Source organism: Mesoplodon densirostris, chromosome 3, assembly GCF_025265405.1.
Source record: "Mesoplodon densirostris isolate mMesDen1 chromosome 3, mMesDen1 primary haplotype, whole genome shotgun sequence".
Classification (NCBI taxonomy): domain Eukaryota; kingdom Metazoa; phylum Chordata; class Mammalia; order Artiodactyla; family Ziphiidae; genus Mesoplodon; species Mesoplodon densirostris.
In genome coordinates, this window is record NC_082663.1 from 112,742,171 (window position 1) to 112,767,926 (window position 25,756).

Here is a 25,756-nt window from a genome sequence, read left to right on the forward strand (position 1 = left end):
CTTTTCTTCATAAGGACTCGATTTATAAAGTATGCTTTATTTAATGTACAGCAACTTGATCAAGCTTTAGGCCAATTTCTCCTTTGTTACTCTTAAGCAAAGTAGTTTATTAGCTTAACTAGAGGGATTCTTGTGTTAAAGCAGAACACTTCAAGGTGACCCTTGTGATGGGGAGAGACAGCTCCCAGAGCTTTTGGTTGAGGTGAGCAGGTGCTGAGGCTGAGGCCGCCTCCACCAATGCCAGGAGGAGGGAGAGATCACTAGCATGGCTGAGGGAGGTGAAACTATAGAGCCATTCTCTAGGCAGTGGAGTCCAGCTGGCAGCGATGCCCACTGGGGCTGTGTAACTAGTGCTGGGGATATGAATGACTGAACCACACATTTATAGGTAATTTGTGAAGTCCTTCCACTGTGAACAGTTTTTTGTAAACGTGCTAAGCCATGCAGAGGGTGATCTGCTACCAGCTGCAAAATAGCCGAGGACTAGATATATATAATAGCGTCTGTACTGTAGTCAGCACAAATCTCTACCTTTTGTTGAAACAAATTTGCTTGTTGGAGCTTTTGTTAAAATACACCTTAATTCCTGAATTCAGCCCTGTCTGAGTCTTATTTTTTATGTATTAGATACCTTGCATTTAGAGTTGATAGAGTCAAATACACTTGAAATACATCTCTCGAGCCCTGTCAGTAACTGTCCTCTAGTCCAGCACAGAGGGACATGCTGAGGGGCAGCCTGCTGCTCATGGCTACAGCTCCCTCTGCCTCCTTTCTTCCATCGGGAGTGGGCACTGTCACTGGTGCGGCAGGGGCTCATCCTGAGAGCCCACACCAGCTCACGCTGTCTCTGACTTCAGGAAACTGCTGAGAGGTATCTGGACCCCCTTAACTAAGTAAGCTGCATCCCCAGAGCTAAACCAACTCTCAGTCTCTTGGAAAAAGGAGATGGTAGACCTGTGAGCCACAGTATGGGGGTAAGGGATAGCCTTGCTGCTTCATCTTTCTGTAAATAATATTCCCCTTCTTTGGGGAAGCAAACTTCTGTATTGCCAAAATACCACTTGTGAGATTTTTTGTTTTTAAAGTTTTATGCTGTTCAAGCTTGCCTTGGAATCCTAGGTCACATCCTACTCTCCTTTAACATTTTTTTCCTGCAGTTAGGAACTCATATCCCACCTCAGATTAGAGACTGGGTATCACTGTGGTGGGAGAAATAAAGACACATCCATCTTCCATTTGTCCCCATCTGCAGAGGGCAGGGATTGGTAAAGGACTGTGGCTGCAGAAAACAGAGATGGGAGAGAGCTCAGAGGCAGATGGGCTAAGAGAGGAGCACGGTGGATGAGCATCATAGACCTGTCCTAAATTTGTCCAAATATCACCTCCCCCAGTTGGGTGAGCCAAGATCCTTCCATCAGTGTGGCCCTATTCCCCCTGGCTTCCTAGAGAGTCTCTGTCCTTCTAAGCTTGATGAAGACTTTGCCTCCCTGCTACCTGCCTCCCTGTGGGGAGAGTAGGGATGCCTGCATGCCAGTCTCCCTGCTGGGCTGTCAGCTTCCCCACCTTAGTCCCCCATCTCCTCATTTTGGTCTTCCCAGAGATTAGCCTAGTGTCCAACAGAGAAAGCACCTCAACAATGGGCCCAGGAGATTGCCATCACTTCCTTCAACCACCAGTCTGCCCTTCCTCAACCAAACATTTGCCTACTTACCAGGGCATCCCATCTCTACAAAACCATCTCAGGTCCACCAACCTACACTGTCAAGCTGCACAGGAATTAAGGATCCAGGATACCAATATTGAAACCTCAATTCCTCCAGTTACGAGCTGTGTGGCCTTGGGTAATTACTTAACCTCTCTGTGCCTTGCCTATAAAATGGGGAAAATGGTACCTAACCATAGGATTATTGTGAAGATTAGAGGAATTAATACATGTAATGCACTTTAGACCAATGACTAGCACACAATAAGAACTCAAATGTTAGTTGTCGTATGTCAAGCCTCCTCAACAAGGAGGTAAACTTTTCAAGGGCAGGGTCTTCCTTCTCTCATGTCCTGCTGGATAAAGTCACCTGATAAAGATTCATTAACCACAGGCTGCGTCTTCTCTTTCCTATCTTTCCTCCATCCCGCACCCATTCAAGAGCCTTTCACAGATGCCCATGGCAGGATTCACTATTAAAACACAACTCCTAGAGAAGCTGATCAACCCCACAAAGTTCATGGAAAAGACAAGCTGTATTTTACCACAAGTGTAGCAGATTAATAGGCTAGGAAACATTAAATCAGAAAAGCCACTGCCCAAAAAAGACACCACAAAAACTCAAAATAAATGCAAAATTTAATGGGAAAGAAATGAGTACAAAGTGAATGGAAAGGAACAAAAATTGTCAATGAATGAAGGAGTAAATGAATTAACAAGTGAAGCAGTTTTAGAAAAGCATGTTAACGTAACAGACTAGCAAGCCACACTTCCCTTGGGCCTCTTATCCAGTAATATGAGCCCCACTTAACAGGGAACCCACACAAAGACATACACACAAACATACATGGAGTTAGTCTGCACAAGTGCAGACCACCTAGACTCAGGTTACCCATAACTTGGGTGACCATACATCCCAGTTTGCCTTAGACAGTCATGGCTTATGCCTGTTGACTTGGCATAATTATAAATAGCATTTCCTTTCACTCTCAAAAGTCTCAGTTTGGGCAATAAATTATACGGTGATTCTACCCAAAACCAACTTGGTTCATGAAAGACATGATAGTAAATGCCAGCGTGATCCCACTGACTGTCCTAAATGCCAACAGATGATACTGAGACAGAAAAGGAGGGGTAATGATATCCTGCAGACAGGGGGCACATTCCGTGACGGGGAGCTTGTTAAATAACGGCAAATTCTAAGCCCACCTTGGGCACCAAGGATTAATTTGGTCTCAGCTAAAAATGACAAAATTCCAAACATAAACAGCATGGGAGAAAAGTGCAGTAAGGCTCGCTGAAGTCAATGGGTCCTGTGGAGGCAGCTCAGACCCCAGAAAATGTAACAATGACAGGTCTCCCCGAGATTCTGGGAAGGCTTGGGCCCGCAGGCAGATAACCAGCCATAATTCTGGCCTCCCAAGCATGCTCTGGGTGCAGCCTGCAGGCGGCAGTGGATGGGTGGCAGAATCTGCCCACTCCAAGAGTCCCCAGATTAGCCCATGAATCAGGAGTCCTCATTTCTTATATAACCAGTGAACCTGCTGGGTCATTGAGCCTCGTCTTCAGAAATACATTAGCTGACAGAGGCTATCTTAAAGGTCATACTTCCACCCAACTAAAGACATTTTCAGACATATAATTACCCTAAAGTTAAGCCACTCGCAGTCCACATCTGCCTTAGATATGCTGATTTACCTTTTTGGATACCCACACTGAAGCATCAGTTATAGCCAGAGGTGGATTTACTCTGAAGCTAATGAAGCTTAATTCTCAGTGCCCTTTCCAAGGCCCTGTACCTAATTTTATACTCATATCCTTCTTTTTTTTTTTTTTTTTTTTTAAAAAAAAAGGTTTCTCAAGTAGTTCAAGCTTCGAGCCCCTCAAAAACCTGTATCCACCCCTGGTCATGGCATAACTTTGGAGAATTTTCACTTTGAGCATCAATAAAACCTGCTCTGCTCCTGGCGAGGAGAAAAAGACCACCTTTTCCTGGTCACGCCTCAGTGGATACATACAGCTCACCCTCCACCCCTCTCTGAATGGAACATGGTCTCAGAAGGGCAGGAAGGAGCCAGGACCTTGTCCTGGAAATCAGTAAAGCAGGCCAAGGCAGAAAGAGGGAAACAACGATGGGAGAGAAGATGAAGGACGTAAAAAACAAAATGCCAATCCAACAATATATTAGCGCAGCTTCCTAAGTCTTCCAACTAGGGAGTGCACTAGACTGTAAGCTCCTTGAGGACAGAGCTGCGCGTTAACTCTGGGTAGCCAGTGCCCAGCACAGTGCTTCATCAACATTAAATGAAATCCTTCCTCTCATCTATTCATTTCTTGTGTACCATATTATCAGCCTATATTTTCAACCCTGATATTCTCAATGGCTTGCAAACCAACAGGAACATAGAAGAATGCTTGTACTTTCTTAGAATGTTCTCTTTAAGAATGCCGGTAAAGGGGAAAAGCTCCTCTGCTGGTATTTTTTTCTTAAATTGTTCACAACATCAGACACGTTCATCTCTTTCCCTGTGACTCAGCCAAGAAAAAGGAAACAATGACCTGGAGAAAAACCTGTTTCCGCTGAACACTCTCTGCATTTGGAATATGCAGGATTGGTTTGGGGGTCTTAGTTAAACAGAGTCAAACACTTAACACGCACACATGGGGTTGGTCCCTGTTTACAGGTAGCACCTCTGGGGCACAGAGACGATGGCTTTGGGCTGCTGTTCCATTTACATTCACAGTAAAAACACTGGACGTGGTCTTGTTCATGATCCACTTTCATCCATAAAGAAATTCCAAACACTGCCATTACAGGATGTTTATTACTCACCTCTCCCTATATTTTATAGGGATACTTTATACATAAGAAAGGTTTAGAGATATTTTTAGTTTTTAAAAATCAGGGAATCTGTTACTTATGAAAATAATGGGAGAGGGTATTATTTGTCTTTATGCTCGTGCCAAAATAAAAATTTAGAAGTGCTTTAAAAGTTATTATTGAAATTAAGCTCTAGGTTAGAAAAATTAAAATGAAGGGGAATCAGGCGAATTTGCAGCATGTATACCACACCACGTGGCCACACCTAGGGCACTGCATGAGATGCCATCTTGACGTTGAACAATTAGGCCGAGCATCGCCGGCTGGGGCCTTCGCTAGAGTGGCACAAAACTGCTCCGTCAAGGAATAGTGACACTGTAAATGGAAGACCAGCCACTGGCTCTGAAAAAAATAAACCTCATCAGTTTTGGATTCCAGCATTCATGGCTTTAACGAGTTTGCATAGAGAGGGCGGCCCGCCAGGCCCAGGCAGCCTGGGGGATGGCGGGGTTGGCGGGAGACAAAGCAAGGCTGTAAACACTGGAGTCTGTACCAGCTCCCAGTCCGTCCTCACACCATGTTATGGGAGAAGGGTCACAAGGTGTAACTCAAGCAACTTAACACATGAAAGTCTAAAGTCCACTCTTGACATGTAAGTCTGTGCGTGCGTTAACTGAAAAATAAAAATAAAACAAACAGAACAAAAACAGACACATTAAAAGGTACACAGACGACCAAATCAAACAGAAGCAAAAGACAGCAAGATGAACACTGGGAAAGGACAGTCAGTTTGGCATTTGTAACAAGCAAAGCAGAGAATTCGCTTCAGTTTATGGCATCCCAGGCTGAGGGTCTGATAGGGAAGTAATTTTGCAAAGATGAATTAAAATTTGAAGAATAAGTACAGTCAATCAAAGCCATTCAACTAAATGGTCACCAAAAAATGTCCCCCCAAATGCACTCCTGACTCATCCCATTCCCCTGACCAGGGTGGGGGGAAGGGGTGCTCCCAGCCACCCCACCTACCCCACTCCTGGCCTCCACAAGGCCAGCATTGGAGGAGAGGGCTCTCTCCCAGAGGCCAAACTGACTGAAGCTTTCTGGAATGTCCAGCAAACAGAAAAGACCTGTTTTCCAGGCCCAGGTCACATGAAAAAAGCAGGGAGACCTGACACCAGTGATGAGCCCCACCCTGAGCTGTGCTGGTGCCCTTGCAGCCAGCCTGCACCCCACCCCATTGGTCCTCATCCCCTGACCCGGCCACGGGTCCTTGATCTTCCGTTTTTGAGGGGTTTCTCCATAGCTCATTTCCTAGGGGACTCTGCCTGCCTTTTTTTTTAACGAGATGGCCTGGGATAAGCTGGCAGGGAGCACGGCAAAGTCAATTCAGGAGCCAGCATGTGGTTCATAGAGTGGCATACCCCCTCCCAGGAAAAACCAGATTTCTGAGCCACTAGCTTGAAATCCACACAGGTTCCAATTCACAGAGCCCTCACACTCACTGAGCTCACCAAGACCTGGACATGGGACCGGGGCTTGAAGCAAATGCAAAGCAGAAGGGAAATTTACATGGCTGAGGGGAGTGTGGGGCTGGGGTCCTCCCTGGGGACGAGCAGGGGCTTATCTGTCGCAGCCGTGCCAGCAGCTGGGGTGGAGCCACCAGTCAGCAGGATGCGGGAAACTACAGGGTCTATTCCAAAGCAGAAGACAGGCCTCGGGAATGAGAACTAGCATCCAGTTCCTAAATGCCTGGCTTTGTCCCCCTGGTCTCCCCCAGAAGCTCCTTAAGTTTATTTTCCTTAGATGTGTCTGTGCCTCTGTGCGTGTGTGCCTTGGGGACTGTGTGTGTTAGTAGATATGTGTCTGAGTCTATGTATGTGATGGGGCAGGAGAGAGTAAGACAGTGTACATGTGTCATGCGTGTGTGTGTGTTAGGGAGCACAATATTGGGGAGCAGGTGGAAGGCCAAGGCCACAAGCAGCATCCCAGGGCCACAGCTAGCCATGCGCTGCATGGCCCTAACCACAAGGCTCCACTGCCACCAAGGAAGGAAGTGCCTGGACACACACATTCCCAAACACTCCAGGAGGAAATGGAATTCCAAGAAGAACAAGAATGAGGACCAAGATGGGTACACCTGGCAAGAGAAGTAAGGTACCTGACACAGACCAGGGGCAGGGAGAAGCAGGGACAGACGAGATCCCCACGGTGTGATGCTGTGTGGGACATTGAATGAAGTGGGGTGGGAGAGGGAGACTCCCCGGGAGCCAGGGCATCTGGACTCCAGATGTGAGTGTGGAAACAGGCTATGAAAAACACCAAGGAGAAGGGACTTAGAGTGGCCCCCACCTGGCCAAAAGTTGACTGCACTCCTGGAAAAGCCTCCGCCTCATCCCCCATAATTCTCTCTCCTCGGAGTACTCTCGGAGGAACAACTCCAGCCTCTACTTGAGGGGCAGCCCCCTCTCCAGTAGGATTCACAGGGCCCCTACAGGGAGCTTCTGTCCTTCCTTTAGCAGGTCAAGATCATAGTGTCCAGGGGGTTAGTGCTGGCTGGGCTCAAGTCTCCACTGTCCTCAGTCACCACCTGCCTGCCAATATGGGGCCCACGTCCACAGCTTCAGGACTGAGGGGGAGGCACCATGGCTGTCCAAGCAGAAACCAGAATTCCAGAAACTGGAATCTGCCCAGAAATGCTAACATTCCCAGGCCCTGACCGTCTCCTGGCCTGAAAGACTTTCCCTGAGACCCTACACCCTCTTGGGGGCCACTCCCTGCCTGTGTGGCCCAGCCTTCTCCACCCAGCTCTTGAGGGGGCTGCAGGAGAGAGAGAGAAAGACACACAGAGAGAGAGAGAGAGAAATGGGGTGTGGGGTAGAAGAGGGAAGAGGGGCCACTCATGCACAAATACAAGAGTGGGCATGAATGCTTGATATCTTGAGATATGAAGATCACTAGTGAAAGAAGAAAGGTGAGCAAGAATGAGGTGGGAGAGCAAGTGAAAGGAGAGAGCAAAATGGTGAACCAGCGAGAGTGAGCAAGAGTAAGAGAGAGCGAGCCAGCGCAGGGCAGGGAGCCCGCCACCTACTTCTTCTTGTCCTTGTCCTTCCTCAGAGGCTGCTGCGAGGTGGCGTGCAGGGCCTGAGACTGCAGGGCCTCCACCGCCGCCTTCCTGCGGTTGAAGGTGTTGGTCTCCTCCTCCAGTTCCCGGCGCTTCTCCTCCACCTTGCGCTTCTCTTCCTGGTGGACCCGCTTGAGGTGTTCAAACTTCTCGTGGAGCTGGGAGCAGAAGGCGGGGAGGCCGGGCTTCATGTGGGCCCAGAAGGAGCCCAGGCCCTCCCTGGCCTGGCCTCACCACAGCCCTCAAGCCCCGCACACACCTCTCTCTCCTTCTCCTTCAACTCCAGCTCCGTCTCCTTCACTTTGTTGACGAACATCTGCCTCATCTCCTCCTCCTTCCTCTGCAGCTCGCTCAGGAATTCTTTCCTCTTGGCCTCGTATGTCTCCTGTAGGCTGTGGAGACCCAGAGAAAAGAGGCCAAGGCGGAGATTATGGCGGAACGGAGTGGGCAGAGCCAGAGAAGCGAAATCACGTGGGCATGGGGGGTCGGGGGAGAGGATGCTGGGGTCCCAACGGCCTCTCTCCCCAGCTCACAAGCCCCCAGAACAGATGCCGATGTGGCAAGTCTGGCTGTGGCTGGGGAGGCAGGCTGTCACCTGAAAGGCTGGCTGTCACCATCGCTGTCCTGGAAGCCCATCTCCTCCAACTTGCAGCGCCGGTAGAGCTCGTAGTGCCGACTGTGGGTCTGCTCGCGGAGGTCCTCCATGTTCACCCGGATCAACATCTCCCGCAGCTTCACAAAGTCGCAGTGATTCTCATTCTCCACTGAAAGGAGAGGGCACGTGGGCATCAGGCAGGCTCCCAGCCACCAGCACAGGAAGGACGGGGCACAGGACAGCGGTTAGGGTGTTAGAGGTAGACTCCAGGGGGAGGACAGGCAGCAGATGGTCACGGGGAGGACACAGGACAGGGGACTGAGTCTGGGTCCCCAGCTGGGGCTGTGCTCTCACCACCACACTCACCCTGCACCACGCCCCAGGGGTACTGCCGCGCTCGCACCAGCTTGTTCCCCACCTTCACCTCCTCGGTGCTGCCCACCACAGCAAACGGCAGGTGTGCCTGGAAAGGGGCCCAAGTGTGCATGAGCACTGAGCTGACACAGGCTAATGGACAGACCCACCCTCACTGCCCCTGGGCCCCAGGGAGGGGTTGCCCAGACCTGAACAAGGCCTGGCCAGATGCTCACTTGCCGGCTTTCCTTTGGAGAAGTATCCTGGAACCTCCACACAAGGGAATGGGCTGAACCCGCAACCCCTTTCCTCTTGTTCTAGGGTGTTCTTTCAGCCCTTGGGCTCCCCAGGGGCCACCAGAAGCTCTCTCAAACGACCTGTGGGCCTGGCTCTCTTCCAAGTTCCCAAGCCCTGGCATCCTGCCTGCCTGCTCCTGCAGGTTTCAGGTCCCAGCCCTGAGTTCGTACCTTAGGAAACTTAAACCTGGGGAAGCCCCGGTACCAGCCCAATACCCAATTCTTCCCATCCCCTGTCCAGAGGTTGAAGGACTGGCCAGCTCCCAGATGCCCACCCATCTTTCCTGGAGAGCTAAGGTTGAAACCCAGGGAAAAGAGAGTGGCCTGGGGCTGGTTCCAAGCCCTCTGGCCCCAGAGCCCCAAGGCCCTTGCCCAACACTCACATTCATGACCGCATTAATCTCTGCAACAGCTTCATCATCTGTGGGAAACTGGTAGATCTGGACCCCATTGCTGACCAGCTCACCCATGATCTTGATCTTGAACTTGTGGAGCTCACTCTTGGAAATGGTGTCCGCTTTGGCGATGATGGGAATAATGTTCACCTGCCAGGATTGAGGAGAGGGGTCAGCAGGTGAGTTGCTCCTTGACTGTGGAGAGCCCTGCTCAGGCCACACCCCTGGGCAGGCGGGCAGGAAGCCAGAGAGATGGAGCTGCTCCTAAGGGGTGTCCTGGCCTGAACCCAGCCAGCTGGGGCCATTGTAACGGGTTGTAACAATTGGCTGCAGTGTTTCTTACAGCCCTGGCTGCCCCAAACCTCCAAATTAGTCCCTTGGGCATACCCAGCTTTGACCCAGAGTGCTCTGAAGGTCTTAACCGGTGTGGGGCCTGACAGGACCAGCAGTAGGGGGCTGAGTGCCCCCAAAGTAGGTTAGATGACCCATTAGCAGTAGCCACAGGAAGACCTCAAAATCTCCCAGGCCAAGGTTATCCCATTGTTCACAGTGAAAATTAACTCCTGAGAGAGGGGAGCAGTCATGTGAGAGCTGACAGGTGACTCTAGGGCTGCACACCCTCCAGGACCCCATGCCATTCCTGTCATTCCCATGAAGCTGCCCTTTTAATACCCACTCCTTATTCCCACTCTAATTCTGGGGCTTAACTCTCCTGTCTCTACTGTGCTCAGGAGGACCCCAAGGGAAAGCCACGGCAGGAAGGACAGGGGAAGTGAAGGCAGCAGAGAAACTAGGAATTGAGAGAGAGAAAATGAGCAGAGAATTGGGATGCTTTGGGGAGGTGGGGTCAGAGGGGCAGAGGGTCGGGGGCGAGGTGGGGAGGTAACTCTAGGGGGACGGGGAGGATGCCAGGAGCTAGCAGGCTGAGAATAAGAATCAACTCAGCTGGAAGGAATGGGCTCAGGGCCAGACGCAGGGGACAGAGATCTGGAGAAAGAGCCCAGAGCAATGGGGGCTGGCTGGAGCCACAGGGACAGATGCAAGAGAAGATACAGAGAGGACCAAGCCCAGGGGGCTGTCTGCAAGCCCCCAACCACACCCCGCCTCTGTGGAAGATGGGGAGCCCACAGAATCAGCTGGAGGGGGGCCAGACCTTGCTGTCTAGTTTCTTCATGGTCACCAGATCCAGGGACTTGAGGGAGTGCCCTGTGGGCGTGATGAAGTAGAGGCAGACGTGGATCCTCGTGTCATGGTAGTCGAAGAGCGAACGGCGGATCTTCAGCTCCTCCTGCAGGTAGTTTTCAAACTGCGCGTCGATGTAGTCGACTATGGGCCTGTAACTACAGACGGCTCCGTCACTGGAAGGCAGGCAGCAGAGCCGCGGTGCAAGGCCTGGAGCCCAGCCAGGCTGCCCACCAGCCTTCTCTCTGCGGGAACGAACAGCTTCTACCTGGGGATTCCTGTCTGGGTACAGGTGGCTGACCCCTTCTCCTGGTCCCCCAAGGGGTCCTCAGGACCTTAGATAGTCTCCTAACGGCCCTCCCCTGGGCCCCATGGAGTGCGGGCTTGGTTACTTGTCTGGGGCAGCGAGGGGTGCAGACCACTCGGGCAGAGTGTTAGAACCACGGCCGACGTGGGGGGACGGGGAAGAGACCAGGCGGGCCGCCCCTCCTGCCGCTTGCCTCTCGTCCTTATTGATCTGATCCCCGAAGCCCACGGCATCCACGATGGTCAGCTTGAGCTGCACATTGCTCTCTTGGAGGTCGTAGGTCTGGGGCCGCAGGCGCACACACTCCTCATGGTGACTGGCTTCCTCCGTCTCAAAGGTCGTGTTGAAGAGCGTGTTCATCAGTGTGGACTTGCCAATGCCAGTCTCCCCTGGGGGGCAAGGAGTGGGCAGAGGGGATGTCAAAGGCTGGAACCGGAGCCGTCCCTGGCTGTTGGGTAAGCCAGGTGGGGCTCAGGCACCCTCGACCTCTGTACAAGAGTGGGGAGCAGGTCTCCCACTCCATCCCCCACTGTCCCCAACCCCATGAACCATCCCTTCTCAGTGGCCTCAGAAATAATATGTGTAAGGAAGACCCAAAAGGCTGACTTGGACATAAGACGTGGCTACGTGGGGTGTGTGTAGGTGTTTCCTCAGAGCGTGGGGAAGAGACAAAGCCAGGCAGTTGTGAGATACCACTAGACACTGGCCTCTGCTGGCCTCAATGGGACCTGGTCACCTGCTCTGCACGCCATCCCTCCTGGGCCCAGGAAGGTCATGGAGCCCGCAGGGCCAGGGTCTGAAGCCACCAGTGGCTCAGCCCACCTGCTGTGGGTGGCCCCAACTTCATGAAGCTTTAATGGGAGGGTGGAGGTTCAGGAAAGGCTGCTTTCCAAGGGGCACCCACAGCCTGGCAGATGCCAGGGCTTGGGCACCTGTAGAGGGTCTGGCAGAGCTTTTTGTCCCCTCTGGGAGCCCCAGGCCCTGAGGCACATGGAACCTTCCAGAGCCTCCCTGTTGGGGGCTGTATTTGTGTAGATGTGTACTGGAGCGCTTACTACATAACACTGTAATGCAGGGACAGTCTGGTTTACCATAGTGTCCTTGATACATAGTAGGAACAACAATAGCTGTTTTTTAAATAAACAAACAAACAAATGGATCCCAACCACTGTGATAAACACTCAAAGCACTTCCAAGCTTTTTACTCTTTCCAAGTTTACTCTTCATGGCAACACTGAATCAGGCCCTGGCTCCACCTCTATCTTTGACCCTGGCAGAGACACCCACCAAAGCCTCGTCCTCACCCCCCAAAGTGTCACTCTGCCTGGGAGGTCCCCTTGCAGCTCAACAGGTGGTCAGGGCAGCAGCGTCCCATCTCCCAGAAGACCCGCATCCGTCCTCTGTCTGAGGCTGCCCCCTGGCCAGGCATGACACTCACCCACACAGAGGATGTTGAAGCTGAAGCCCTGAGTGACCGACCTGCTGACCAGCTGGTCGGGGAGGCTGTCGAAACCCACATGGCCACCCAGGGAGAGGCTCCGGGGCTCTGGCTCTGCATTCTGCCAAGAGAGAGGAGAGAGGCAGTGAGCCCACTAGGGAAGAGGGGTCAAGTAGCGGGGAGGCTAAACCTGAGTCACCCCCCACCACTCCGCCGCCAACCCTGTCTCAATTCTCAGCACATCTCAGGACGCATCGTGAGTGCATCAGAGCTCCAAGTCCAGGCCAAGTTTCCACAGAGGGAGCCCCAGGGCCTCAGGACCCATGACTCTAACTGGGAAAAGGCCCTTTCACCTGTGGCTTTGCTCCTCCTGGGCTGGCGAGGAATGTCTACGCCTGAGGTGTCTCCTGGCAGGTGGCCCCAAGACCTACGGCTGCTACCTGAGGCCTCACCTGCCCTCCTGCCCAGGAGGAGGCCCCAGATGGTCCCTGGATCTTAAACGAAGATTTCAAAAGGTCAAGATTAGAGGTGTGTATGTTCCTGTGGCCCCTTCCTACTGAAGCAGGACCCAAGCAGAGGCAGGTCTGGCCTGACCCCCTCACACTCGCACTATCGGGGGGGCCTCTCCTATCAGGCTGGGCTCACAGTCCTCCACGGGCACCCCTTGCTCCTCACACACTCAAGCATGGAATGCACACGTGGGCCCTGCTGAAGGGGCCGGCGCTCACTCGGACCCACCACTGGGTCTCAGGACCAGTCTCTGGGGCATTGTGACTCTGAGGCCTCAGTGGTACTCTGTAGGGACTCCCAGGCTCTGGCTCCTGCCATCCTCCCAGCCCCACCCCAGTCCTAGTTGCTTAGATTCTGGATGAGAATGTGGAGGCCTGCCCAGAGAGGCGGGCAGCAGGTCCTGAGCGAGCAGGGGCCAGTGAGCTGGCCCACAGCACTATAAAAAGAACCCACCGGGACCCAAAGCAGAGGGTCAAGGTCAGGCTCCAACTTGTGTGGATTCTTTGCTTCCCTGGGAATGGGGGTGGAATGCTGTCCTCTGACGGAAGGTTCCCAGGCTCATCCTCCCCAGGTTTGGGTCCTCTCAAGGGCAGGCCCCAGACAGCTCCGTGTAGGGCAGAAGCATGCCTCCTCTGTTCCCAAGCCCCGCTGCCCTGACTGCCAGCTAGACAGAGCAAGGACAGGACAGGACAGGACAGTGGGTCTGAGTCTCATCCTGCCACCCAGCTCACAGCTCCTGAGGGGAGGAAACAGGCCCAACTGAAGACAGTCCCAGAAGCACTGATTAGGACAGTGGCAGCCCTTGTGTGGGTACAGGCACAGTGAGCAGAGAGGGCTGAGGACCAGAGAGTAGGGCCCTGGCTCCCTGCCCTCCAGCACAGGGATCTCCTGAGCATCTGCGCTCCCCCTGACCTCTCTGCAGCCGCAGCCTGTTGTCTCAGCCTGAACCCTCTGACCATTCTTTCCTCCCAACCAGAGCCCCTTGGCACTCAAACCCAACCCTCTCTTCTTCATTAATTATGCCTACCTGCCCCTTCCCCCAGGCCCCTCCCCCAGCTCAGTCATGGCATCCCTGCATCAAAGACTCCCAAGTGTGTGTGGGGGCAGCCTAGACCCCACGTGGCCCCTCCGGGCAGCTGTACTATCCCTTTGAACAAGTCAGAGTTGCCCCTAAGAGGTTCCCTCCAATGACCCTCTTTCAACAGAGCCTCTGCTCTTATAGCTGACCCTTTCTCCCTGCCCCCATCCCCAGGGGACTGAGTCACAACCTTCCCAATCAAGCCCAGGTCCCCCCAGGGCTGCAAACATAACAACAAAGAGGCCCAAAGGCAGCTTCCTCTCACTGGTAGCCACATCAAAACCAGTAAATGGAGCATAGGAAGTGCTGGGTCTGGTTCAAACCCCCTAGCATGGCATTCCGGGCCCTTTACCATCTGAGACCTTTTTCACAGGCTTGGTTCCTGCCCAGCTGGTTATCTCTGGATATACTTTTCAAACTTGACACCTTCCCCAGGCCCCAGAGCTCACTCTACCTTTCTCTGGCGCCTGCTTTGACCTGGCCCCTAAGTACTCACATTCCAGACCCATCACTTGGCTGTGACCCCATTTCCTTGCACTATTAGTTGTCCTTTTTATATGCATCATGATTCTCCAACTGTTCCATGAGCTCCTTGAAGTGGGCTGCAGGCTGGGGGAGGTCAGTCTTCCCACTTTGCACCCTCCCACCGCTATGTCCAATGTGCTAGACAACACTACCACTTATATATTACTGAACACCGCCTCTACTGCCACAGCATCAGGGGTATCTGCCCACCTTACACAGAGCTTCATTATTCGGTCTCTGTTCCACCTGCTCGTGGCAGCTTGAGGATCAAATGGAGGACAGAACAGTTAGTCTAGGGCTTTCTTTTCAGGCGAGACTGAAAATCTCCAAAATTTAAGGCGTGCTGTGCTTGCAGAGAAGGCTATGTGTTTATTCATCCTCTTCTTCCAAGGGTGACACAATCAGGATGCAATCCAACATCCTGTAGTCTGCCGCCAAAACCCACCCAGTCAGCTGTCTGGAAGCCACGCACGCGCACACACATACTCGGCTTCAGAGTCCTTACACAGAATCAGAGGCCATTCTATTCCTGATTTTCCCCAACTCTCTCACAGTCCCAGGCTCCAAAGGCTAAGAGCAGCACTCAGGGGTCTCACACAAGCCCACCCACCCACGCTCAGCGAGCCCTGCCTGCCTTCACTCACACAGCTGGGCTCTCTCTGGAGAAGTGTGTACGTACAGGGAGGTCTTCGTCCCCAAGTTGTTGCCCAGGCTACACTCTGTCACTCCAAGGGCCACAAACCTGGGGCAACTGATCCTGCTCAGGAGCCTCGGGGGCCACGGGAGTGTCAATCTCCAGAGCACGCGTGCACACACACACATCCACACACAGAAGAATGGCCGCTGGTCCTCACAGGGACAGAGTGTTGTTCCCTGGTCTCAGGAGACTGATCTGACCTCCCAGCTCTATTGAGGTGTGACTCTTACTAATGCCAACCTCCCCGATCCTATATTTGGCATCAACAACATGTGATCCAAGGTGCGACACTCCCTCCAAGGTGCCCGCCCTGGTGTCTCCGTTGACCTGTATTAGGTCTCAGCCTAGGAGAAGCCAGCAACCTACAAAGCACCACTGGCATATCTCAGCTACCACAACTCAGAAAGGAACTTCAGGTCTCTCACTGGTTACTTGCAATTTGTCAGGTAAGACCTCAGCTCCAGTTCCAGGGCTGGGTCCTAATAGTCCTGAGACAATTAGCATGATCCAACGATTGGTCAGGCACAGGCAAGCGACCCAGATTGAGCCTTTATGACCATTTTGTAACCATTAGGGGAGCCAGCGTAAGACTGAAACCCACTCACAGAGGATGGCTAAGCCAAGAAAATCACAGAGGAGAGAGAGCCAGTGTCTGCCCTACCTCTGAGCTTTTCCCTTTACCCCGGCCACATCTCCCCTTTACTGTTTAAGCTAGCTGAATGGGCCTATCTATTACCTGCAACTGAAAGCATCTTGACTGCTACAGTCCCCAAAGTGAAACTCTGAATGCAGAGGAACAGGGAGAAAGCAAGGAGAGTAAGGACAGGGAAGGAAAAAGTGGTGTTACAACCACAGGAAGGAATGGATGTCAAATGATGACACCAACACCTCACCAAGGTCCACCTGTGCAGACTAAACCAAGTGATTTACACAGTCTCCTACGCAGCCCTTTCCCACACTGTGTAGCAGAGACCGTTATTATGCCCATTTTACAGGTAAGGAAACTGAGGTGCACAGAAGCTAAAGAACTAATCACGGTAGAGTAGGGATTTGAGAGCAGCCAAGCCCATGCCCCAAACCACTCAGCTGCACTGCACCCCCTACTCTTATTATGCTCCCAACTCATTCATTCAGCCACTCAGCACAGGCTTGCTGGGCACATCTACTGTGTGCCAGGCACTGGGACAGCCACTAATGAAAAGATGAAGACACCAGATCCTTAACCTCAGGGGCTCAGTCTAATTCAGTCTAAACTCAAACGGCTGTGGCAGCCAGGCAGGCAATGTAAATGGACGAAGGGGAGCAGGACAGTAACAATAACAACCACCACATCTAACAGTTAACAAGGGCTTACCAGGTGTGACTCTAATTTCACCTCATTTAGTCCACACATCAGCCCTATGAGGTGGGCTGTGTATTATCCCCACTGTACAGAAATAGACAATTGAGGCACCAAGAGACTAAGTAATTTTGCTAAGATGACACTGCTCAGGAGGGTGAAGCCAGGATCTAAATGGAGATGGTGTGACTGTAAAACCCACACTTCCAGCCACATCACTCTGCCGCCTATTGGATGAAAGACCCAGTGACTTGGCTGAGTGTGGGGTCCCTCAGGGAGAGGCAGGAAGAGTGGGGAACTGCAGAGGCTGTGCTCGGTCCATGATGGCTACGGTTTTGTGACTCCAGCCAACTGTGGGAATGCAGACCTAGCATTACTAAATTTTCCAATTTTTTAAAGAGAATCCAGATATCCAGATTTTTTTGGCAAAACCCACTAGTTTTCAAAGGTTGGCAACAACTACCAATGGAGAATACCATGAGGGTCCAACTCAATGTGTCTGGGGTGGACCTGACCCATGGTCTGACAGTCTGCAACCCCGGGTCTGGCAGAATGGTGACCTGGAAGGACAAAACACCCAGTCTGCACTCTTGGGCATGGAGCCCCACAGGAGACTGCTCTGCGGGAGGAGACTTCAGGCTGGACAACTTAACTCGGACCCTGGTGAGAGGCGGACCCAGCTGCTTCTGGCCCTTTCCACATACCCAGCTCCCAGGGGTGCCAGCTCAGGGGGCTCAAAGTGTCCTCAAATCTCCAGGATAGAGAGTTGGCAGCTCTGAGCTCTACACACACAATGGGAAACTCCACAGGGCCCCTCTCTAATCACTAACAAGCTTTTGGCTCCTAAGCCAGGCTCTGGGCTTCTATGTCATCATTTCTTTGGCACATCAAAGACAACAACCAAAATAATAACTGCTCAGGCTGACTGCGTTCCTCCATGCCCAGTCGTCCAGAACAAAGTAGAGAATGGCATTTTGTTATGCAGCCCAGTGGATAAATAGGACATCCTTTTCCTGACCAGGAAATGCTGTCTGAGCCTTCTGGAGCAGCCCCAAACACCAGACAAAAGGAGCTGCCCCTTTTACCAAGAAGAGAGGTGGGATCTGGGGGGAAACCATGTCTTGCACTTGCCCACAAAAACAGGATTTTATCCAAAAGAAAATGGAAATCTGCTGAATGTCTAAACCAATAGAGCCAAGGAAGCTATGGGTGAAAAAAGCCCCCGAGATCAAACCTCCCAAACGAAGTTGGCTGTTGGGGTGGGAGTAGAGATGGCACCCCACCATTAGTGTACTTGGCTCCTGAATCCTAGGCAAAGAGCAGCCCCTACCCCAGGTCTTCCACAGAGTCCTCTCCAAGTGCCTTGGACTTCAGATGCTTTTCTCCCCCCAGGCTCCCATGCCTAGTACCCACTGTCCTGAGCACCCAGCAGGCAGACAGGAAGCCTTTTCCCCAGGAGAGCTCCAGCTCTGGGAGGGCCCTATAAAGTCCTTGTGCAGTGGACCCAGGAGTCATTGCGCCACTGGGAGCCTTCTCCGCCTGTGTTCCTGGCACAAACCACCCTACCCCTGGCTCTAGCTACTCTCAGCAGCCTGGGCCTTAAATAGCCAGAGCAGAGGCCCCTGGCCAGAACCCATGGTCATAGCACAACTGTCCTTGAGTCCGAGAGGAATCCTAGGAATTTTCCCAGGAAAGGCTTAGGCTCTGGTCCCAGGATTCCACAGCAAGCCTCTAAGCCCAGGTCAAAGGTTACGGGAAATAACTACAGGGATGTACATAGGAGGGTGGGGGTGGGAATGCTGCTATCCTGGGCCAGGAGGGAAGAACAGAGGCAGAATATACCTGTCCCCAATCAAGAGGACACCTGAGAACCAAAGTATCTCTCTCCTAAGGTGGCAACAAACCTGGGGAGAAGATGCAAGCCAGGATCAGCCTTCATGGTGCCAGCACGGTGGCAGATGAGGTAATAATGGCAAGATGGCAGTTGGGCCCCAGGAGGAGATCACCAGTCACTCTCTCAAGGCCAGTCATCCTCTCCCCCATCCTGGGAAGCGAAGGGACTTTGGGAGCAAAAGTACCCCCAGGAGGGCTTCCCTGGTGGTGCAGTGGTTGAGAGTCCGCCTGCCAATGCAGGGGACACGGGTTCGTGTCCCGGTCCGGGAGGATCCCACATGCCGCGGAGCGGCTGGGCCCGTGAGCCGTGGCCACTGAGCCTGTGCATCCGGAGCCTGTGCTCCGCAACGGGAGAGGCCACAACAGTGAGAGGCCCACATACCGCAAAAAAAAAAAAAAAAGTACCCCCAGGAGACCGAGGCCACCCCAATGCCCTGACCTCAATACTCCAGTTTCTCTGTTTCCCTGTCTCACTAAGAGGCACTTTCCTCCCTCTTTCTGCACAGACAGCAGGACTGTCACTCAGTAATTTGGGATGTTTTATTTCACACTTCTCATGTCAAAATCAGGTTTCCAAGAAGCCAAGAGCACAGTTACTGGTCTCTGGGCCCACCCACCTCGCCCCAGGCCTAGGACACAGGAATGTCGTGTCATCCCTCCCGTGGGAGGGAACGGTCCATGCCACCACAGAGCAGATAGGGAAGGCACTCTGGGCCACAGAAGGTACTGGAACCCCAGGTGTTCATACTTTCCCACTCGGCTCAGGGGCTCCAGCAGCAGCCCCCTACCTCCCCACAGCAGGGAAAGCCACAGCAGTCTGGACACGGCAGGATGGAGGCAATCTATTTTCCACAGTGAATGAGACCCCACCTTTGGAAAAAGGAATATAGGCAGCAAAGGTGACTATGCCCCCCTCCTACCCCAGAATGGAGGCCGGTGCTGGGAAGGGGCAGAGAAATACATGGGCACCAACATGGGCCAGCAGAGGCTCGGGCAGCACTGCTGTACTTCTCTGTTGCTTGCACCATTCACTCCAGCACCAGGCAGAGTGTCAGACTCACACCCAGGCCCCGCAGCCAGGTCTGGTGAGTGGACTTAGGTCCATGGCCCACAGCCCCTCCTGAACCCTGGCCCTCAGGTGGCCCAAGCCCAGGAGGCCCCTCAGAGAGTGGCCAGCACCTATGATCTGAAATAGGCTCTTATTCCTTCCTCCCCTGGTCTGTCCCTCTGATGTGGCTTCCAAGATAAGGGTCAAGAACCATCTAGAAGCCATGTGTTCCGAGGAGGAGAATATCTAATTTGCCCCAATACCATCCAGGGCAACTGATGTTACAGCCTAGATGCCCCTTGCCCTGTCCTCCACCACCTCTTCCCATCCATGGTTCCTCACGTGAGCCCTGAGGATGCAAATGGCTCTAGCAAAGAACACCTCTATCACGAGGGCATGTTGACCTTGGGAGGCATCCTTTCCCCTGGCAGATGTGTCTCCCTCCTGCCTGCATAGCTCCATATCTAGTTGTCTGGCAAAGCTTGTGCCTTGGGGGCCATGACTGGGGATTCTGAGACCCAACCTAGCAGCACAGAGGCAGGAAGACTGGAGAGGCTGCAGGGGACACATAGAGACCAGCCAGTTCTCAGGCCCTTTGCTCTGTCATCCTGCAGTGGCTTCCTTCTGGTAGCTGGACCGGAGCCACAGAAACGTTTGTGCTAGTTACTGCCCCAAATATGTACCTCCACCTAGCCCATCCTAGGGCTCAAAACTCAGAGGGCTCCACCCTCTCTGTCATCTCAAGGGGTACTGGGGGCTGAGGTTGCGGCTGAGGCCCAAACTTGCCAATGACCAGAGTCTGCATCTCACCCAACCGTGGGCTGCTGGCATCAACAAGATGATGGACACAAAGCATCCAGTGCCCTCCCTGCCATCCAAAGCTTTTGACAAATATCTGGCCCTGTGCTCCAAGCCTCCATCAGTTCTCCTGCATCATTGGCATTGTGGTCAGTCTCCTTCTTGCCACCTTCTCTGTTCCTACTCTGCTCAGTCGCTTTTCATGTGCTCCCTTGGATCACCAATGCCTCCCCATCAGTCTCCCTGCTCTGACCCATTCCAGTCCAGATCCCAGGCAGACCTTTCTAAAGTGAGCACCCATAGCATAGTATGATGCCCATGAAGGGGGCAGGGCAGGGCAGACCCACCTCCCAAGGGGAGGGGGTGGAGCTGCAGCTTTGCAGGTTGGCGCTCGCTTATGACCCCTCCACACCACCAGGCACTGAGAGCTGCGCAGATGTACCTTGCTCAGCTCCTACTTCTCCTCGGAATAGCTCAACAAGGAGGTTACTGGTCATTTTTACAGGACAGGGAGACACCACTCTGTGACAGGCCCACTGGGATGCCTCCCACATTCCTTCCCACCAGCTCTTGCCTCAGGGACAGAGTAGGCGCTCCCTGGATAGCCCGCTTCTTGGGGAAGAGTCAAGATTACAGGGGTGAAAACGGAAGTGACAGATGGTGCTGGGGATAAAGCGGAGATGGGGGTGTGGGGAGTGATAGGCTGGGAGGAGTGCCAGGCGCGAGGCTGCCATGCCGCACGCTTCTTCCCTCTCCCCCTCAGATCTCCACTTTCCCTGGGCCCTCAATCCTCCCTCGCTATAGAGTTTGAACTCTGCCCCATGAGATTCTAACAGGAAAACTACAGGAGACGGCCCCTGGGGCAGACAAAGAGTAAGGCCCAGAGTCTGGGACCAATTAAGGAGGAGGGGCAGAGCAAGAATGGACAGGAGTCTGGCTGCCCAAGGAGGGCAAGAGGCAACAGACTCCCCAGAGGGGTGTCCCAGACATGCACATCCTAGGAGATTTCGACCGTAACCCCATGGCTGATCTAGGATTGAGCAAGGCCCAGCCGAAATGTAAAGGCTGCTGAGCCTGCAGTCTTTATATCATGCTACATGGAGAATAGGAACCCAGCACACACTGACCTCAAAGTACCATTCCATATGCTCATCTAAGCTCCAGGTCTGACCACCGAGCTAGCTTGAGGGGCAGCGTCAACCTGCCACAGCTCAACCAGATTATAGCCTCATGGCCGCTGCTTGACACCCAGTTCAACCCTGCAGCAAGTGAGACACCTAAACATATCTCCAAACATGCCATAGATTGCAATTATCTTCCACAAACTCTTTGAAGAATATCAGTATGGTTATTGCCACTTTATAGCAAGATAAAGGAAGAAATGATTTTCCCAGGATGACGAGGCAGGAGAGGAGAATGGAGTCCAAACTCCTAAATTCAGGCCAAACCCAACCCAAGGTCTCCACCCAAATTCAACCGTGTCCATGTCCTCCCAGGAGGCTGACAGCTCAGAGTGTGAAGGGTGTGGAAGGTGTCCATCCATCCAGCTTAACCTGGCACAGTAACCAAGGCCCCTGAGCTCAGGCTGTACATCCTTATTTGAGTCAATCCTCTCTCTGTGCCTCGGCCCACCATGGCAATAATACCTGAAATCCTTGCAGATATGGTTTAAGAGCAAACACAGGAATCTGAGGGGAAGAGCCTTTCCAGCCTAATGCCTGGCACTGCAGCTAGGCCTCTCAGCTCAGCCTCTGAGGATAATCTCTGGACGCGTGTAGTGATGGGAGCCCCTAGGGAGGGTACCGTGTAATGGAGCAAGCTCATTCTCTGCTGCCTTCTTACACACAGGGCCAGTCTTCACATCCACATGGGCACTAAGTAACATGTATTATTTATTGTGTCTTTACCATGTGCCAGACACTGCTCTAAGCACCTCGCCTGGATACTCTCATTAAATCCTTCTAATAACCCTATGAGGGAGGTAGTATTTTTATTCCATTATACAGATGAGAACACTGAGGGGTTAAACAACTTGCCCAGGGTCACAAGGTCAACAAGCAGTAATCTAGGATTCACATCAGGCAGCCTGATTCTAGTTACTCTACATACTGCTCCCACCTGCAAGACCAACTGTTAGAGTAACCTCTGGCCACAGACAGACAAGACCCAGACATAACTTTCTGGTCAGCTGGGCACAGAAAATGCACACAGGCACGCAGGCAGAGATGTACAAACACACAGAGCTCTCTTGGCCTCCAGCTAACCAGGTCTGTTGGGATTCATGCACAGCCCTCCTGGGGTACATAAATTCCCACTTACAGTGCAGGGGTAGGGTGAATCTCTGATTTGCCCAACCTCTGAATCTGCTCCTCCTGTATTTAAACTTACTGAACTGACTCGCAGGCCCCTCTCCAATGGGAATAAAACACCCAAGTCTAAAAATTATGAAACCAAGGGTTCCTGCTTTAATTACGCATATTTCCAAAGTAGACCAACATTTTTAGATTAAAGAGAAAATTTACATATATAAGTTCAGATGACAATATTTATAGCATTAATTACATAAGTCCAGAATCCCTTATTTAGCCCCAGAACCAATTCCTTATCAGTCACATATTTAGCATTTCCCCCCTACCCCCAACATCACTGGGCCCTCCCTCCCCCTTACCACCAACCAGGGCCTCACATGCTGGCAAGAGGACACAGCTTCCTTCACTGTCACAGCCCAACCTCCCAGACACACCCAAATCCAGCCTTAGACATCAGGGGACATGCAGACACAATCCCCAAAAGGCCCCTCTCCCCCGGGTGAATTATGAAAGCCTTTGGGAAGTTGGCTATTGGCTGGCTCAGGCCCATAGAGACCTGTACAGGGACCACCAGAGACGTTAGCCCTGCAGAAGGCATACCTGGACTGGGGCCCAAACATCCACTGGGCTGAATCTGGAATCCCTCCAGTTCCTGGGGAATGGCTGCTTCAGACCCGACCACTGAGGCCAGACCTGCCTGGAATCGCACCCAGGATCCAGGAGCTTGGGTGGGGGGTGGAGCGGGAAGGAGAAGAAGGCCGTGGTCTTCAGGACCCAGGTCTGCAACTGCCCTGGGCTCATTTGAGGGACTCCCTAGGATCCCTAGGGCTTCATCCTCACCGGCTGTACCCATCCAACAGCACCTGCGCGGCTAGGAATCTCCCCAGCCGTGCAGAAACACTAGGGAGAAGTGGGTCCGGAGTATCCTGGATCCTCCCCTCAGGCCCCCGGGGCCCCAGTCTGTCCTCAGACCTGGCCAGGACCAGGCGGGTATTTATCTGCTCCTTTCCGCGAAAGAGGTCTGCTCTTCTTCGCCCAAAGGGGCGACCCCGCCAGCCTCCCGGCAAGGCGCCCCCGCCCGACGCCCTGGGACCCCGGACTAGCGCTGTGAAGAGCCCGCTCCGGTGTCCCCCGTCCAGCCCGGCATCGAGGCCCGGCCGCGCGACGCTGACAGTCCGGCTCGCGACCCCAGCCAGCTGCAGGGCGGCCCCCTCCCCGCGTCCAGCGCCTCCCGCGCGCGCCGCGGCCCAGCAGGGCGCTCACCGAGAAGCGTTCCAGGTCAGTGGCCGCCATGGCGAGCTCCGCACCGGGCGGGCGAGCCGGGGCGAGCACCCGGGCCGCGATGGGGACTAGCCGGCTGCGGGACGCGTTCCGCCCGTGCGGCTGCGGCTGAATGGATCCAATATGGCCACTTCCTGGAAACTCCCCTTGGCGGCGGCGGCTGCGGCGGCGGCGGCGGGAGAAGCCGCGGAGCCGCCCCCGCCCCCGCCCGCGGGACCGGCCTCTCCGCCCGGCCCGGCCACGAGCGCAGCCCGAGCCCCTCCGCTTGGATGACCGGGGGTCTCCGCTGCGAGGCGGGAGGTGCCGGCTGCGGGGTCTGCTGGGACTTGTAGTCCCCGAGTTGGGGGACCGGGAGGGCAGTGCCCGAGGGCCGGGGCCGGTGCCTGCCGGCCTGCCGCGTGTCCCTGGGAGGCTGGGGCCAAGCCCAGGAGGGAGTGTCCCGCTCCCGCGCGCTAGGAAGTCCTCTCCGTGCGGAGGAGATTGGAGTGCTGCGTGCGCCCTAGGGGTCTCCCCCACCAAGCCGCCTCCACCCGGTCGGAGCTTGTAAATGCACTGGGATCACCCGCCAGAGTGTCGACGGACTGCCTGCGGCCGGTCGGGTCCAGGAGAGGCCGCCTCAGCCTCGGGTGACCGTACCTCGGGCCCCACCTGATGCTCTGGTCCGAGCCAGGGCGGCACCCAGGGCGGGACCCGCGCGTCCGGCCGGGCGACCTTCCCGGGCCAGGGACCAGCCTTCAGCTTCTTGCTCAACAAATGCTCAGGATGCGAAGTTCAGGCTCGGGATTCGTGCAATAGAAGCCGAGCTCGACAGTCAAGACATCACATTGCAAGTGACCGTCACCCTGCCTGCCCCCAAGGGTTTGGGGCGATGTCTTAATGGAGTCTGGGCACTGTGCATAGAAGACTAGGGCCCCCAATGCATGCACATTCTCTCTGCTAATCTCACTACTCAAAACGTGCACAAAACTTAGGAAACGAATACCTCTGCCCAAGCCAAAGGCCTCAGGGGGCTCTAGTCCTTTTCACTGACTGTATCAAATCCAGCCCCAAATCCTCTGAAACCCTCTTTTTCTTTCCCTTCCCTCTGCCTTTCTCTCTGAAACAACCCAGCCTATCCCTCTGACTCAGGAAATTGTCCTGGCTGAAGATGCCCATAGACCATATCTGGACTTGGCACACCTGGCTTTTCACCCTGAAGTGGCTTCCCCCTCCCTTCTCTCCAGGGCAAACACTCACTAAGGTGAACTGACATCCCACTGGTCCTTTCTGACTCAGTGTGTTCACTTTTTTCCTCCCTATAGTGGTGTTTCACACGTCGTACTGTAGTTATCTACAAGAAATGGGCGAAGCTGTGGTTAACAGAGCTAAGCCTACGGCAGACCGCCTGGGTTAGAACCCTGCCTCCATCCCTTGCTAGCTTTTTAACCTTAGGCAATTTACTTACCTGTGCCTCCCTTTCCTCATCCCAAAATTGAGAATAATTATAGTACCTCTGCCACAGGATTAAACACAATAAAATAAGCAAAAGGCTTTAAACTATACTTGAAATAAAATGCTTAATAAAATCTCCCTCTCTAGACTACAAAGGCCCCAATGTCAGAACCCAGAGAAAGGGAGAGAGAGTGTATGTGTGTGGTCAATCAATGTTGAGTTGATTGTCCTAGACCAGATCTGCTGTTTCCTTTTTCTTTCCCGTAACTGGCAAGAAATCTGTCCCAACTACCATTTTCTGCAACACAACTCTCTGGGATCTGCCCTACATTATCTTTAAAATGGTCTTTTCCCCCCTAGTTGGACATATTTCAAAATGATCTACTTCTAGCAGCCCCAGCTGTTGGCTGTGAGAAGGAAAAGCCCAGATTACAGCAGACTTCCTCCTCTTTGGATATGTTCACTCTAGTAGGAAAATTTACATCTACTCCTGAAACCCCAAATTTCTTTTTCTTTCTTCCTCTTCTCCATCTCCATCTCCTTCCTGTTCCTCTTCTTCTCCTTCCTCCTCCTCTTCTTCTTCTTCCTCTTCTGCTCCTCCTTCTTCTCCTCCCCCCTTCTTCTCCTCTTCTTCCC

General features: G+C 53.3%; 1 protein-coding gene across 1 annotated transcript; it reads right to left on the reverse strand.

The window, feature by feature from the left end:
- Nucleotides 1-2,323: 2,323 nt before the first annotated feature.
- SEPTIN8 (septin 8) lies at nucleotides 2,324-23,793 on the reverse strand. The gene is made up of 10 exons (XM_060093345.1): nucleotides 23,672-23,793; nucleotides 12,212-12,332; nucleotides 10,967-11,162; nucleotides 10,438-10,624; nucleotides 9,273-9,434; nucleotides 8,606-8,702; nucleotides 8,240-8,408; nucleotides 7,904-8,036; nucleotides 7,612-7,802; nucleotides 2,324-5,196 (listed from the first exon to the last, which is right to left on the reverse strand). Exons 1-10 carry the CDS (start codon nucleotides 23,699-23,701, stop codon nucleotides 5,193-5,195), a joined length of 1,290 nt encoding a protein of 429 aa, XP_059949328.1. The 5' UTR covers nucleotides 23,702-23,793; the 3' UTR covers nucleotides 2,324-5,192.
- Nucleotides 23,794-25,756: the final 1,963 nt, after the last annotated feature.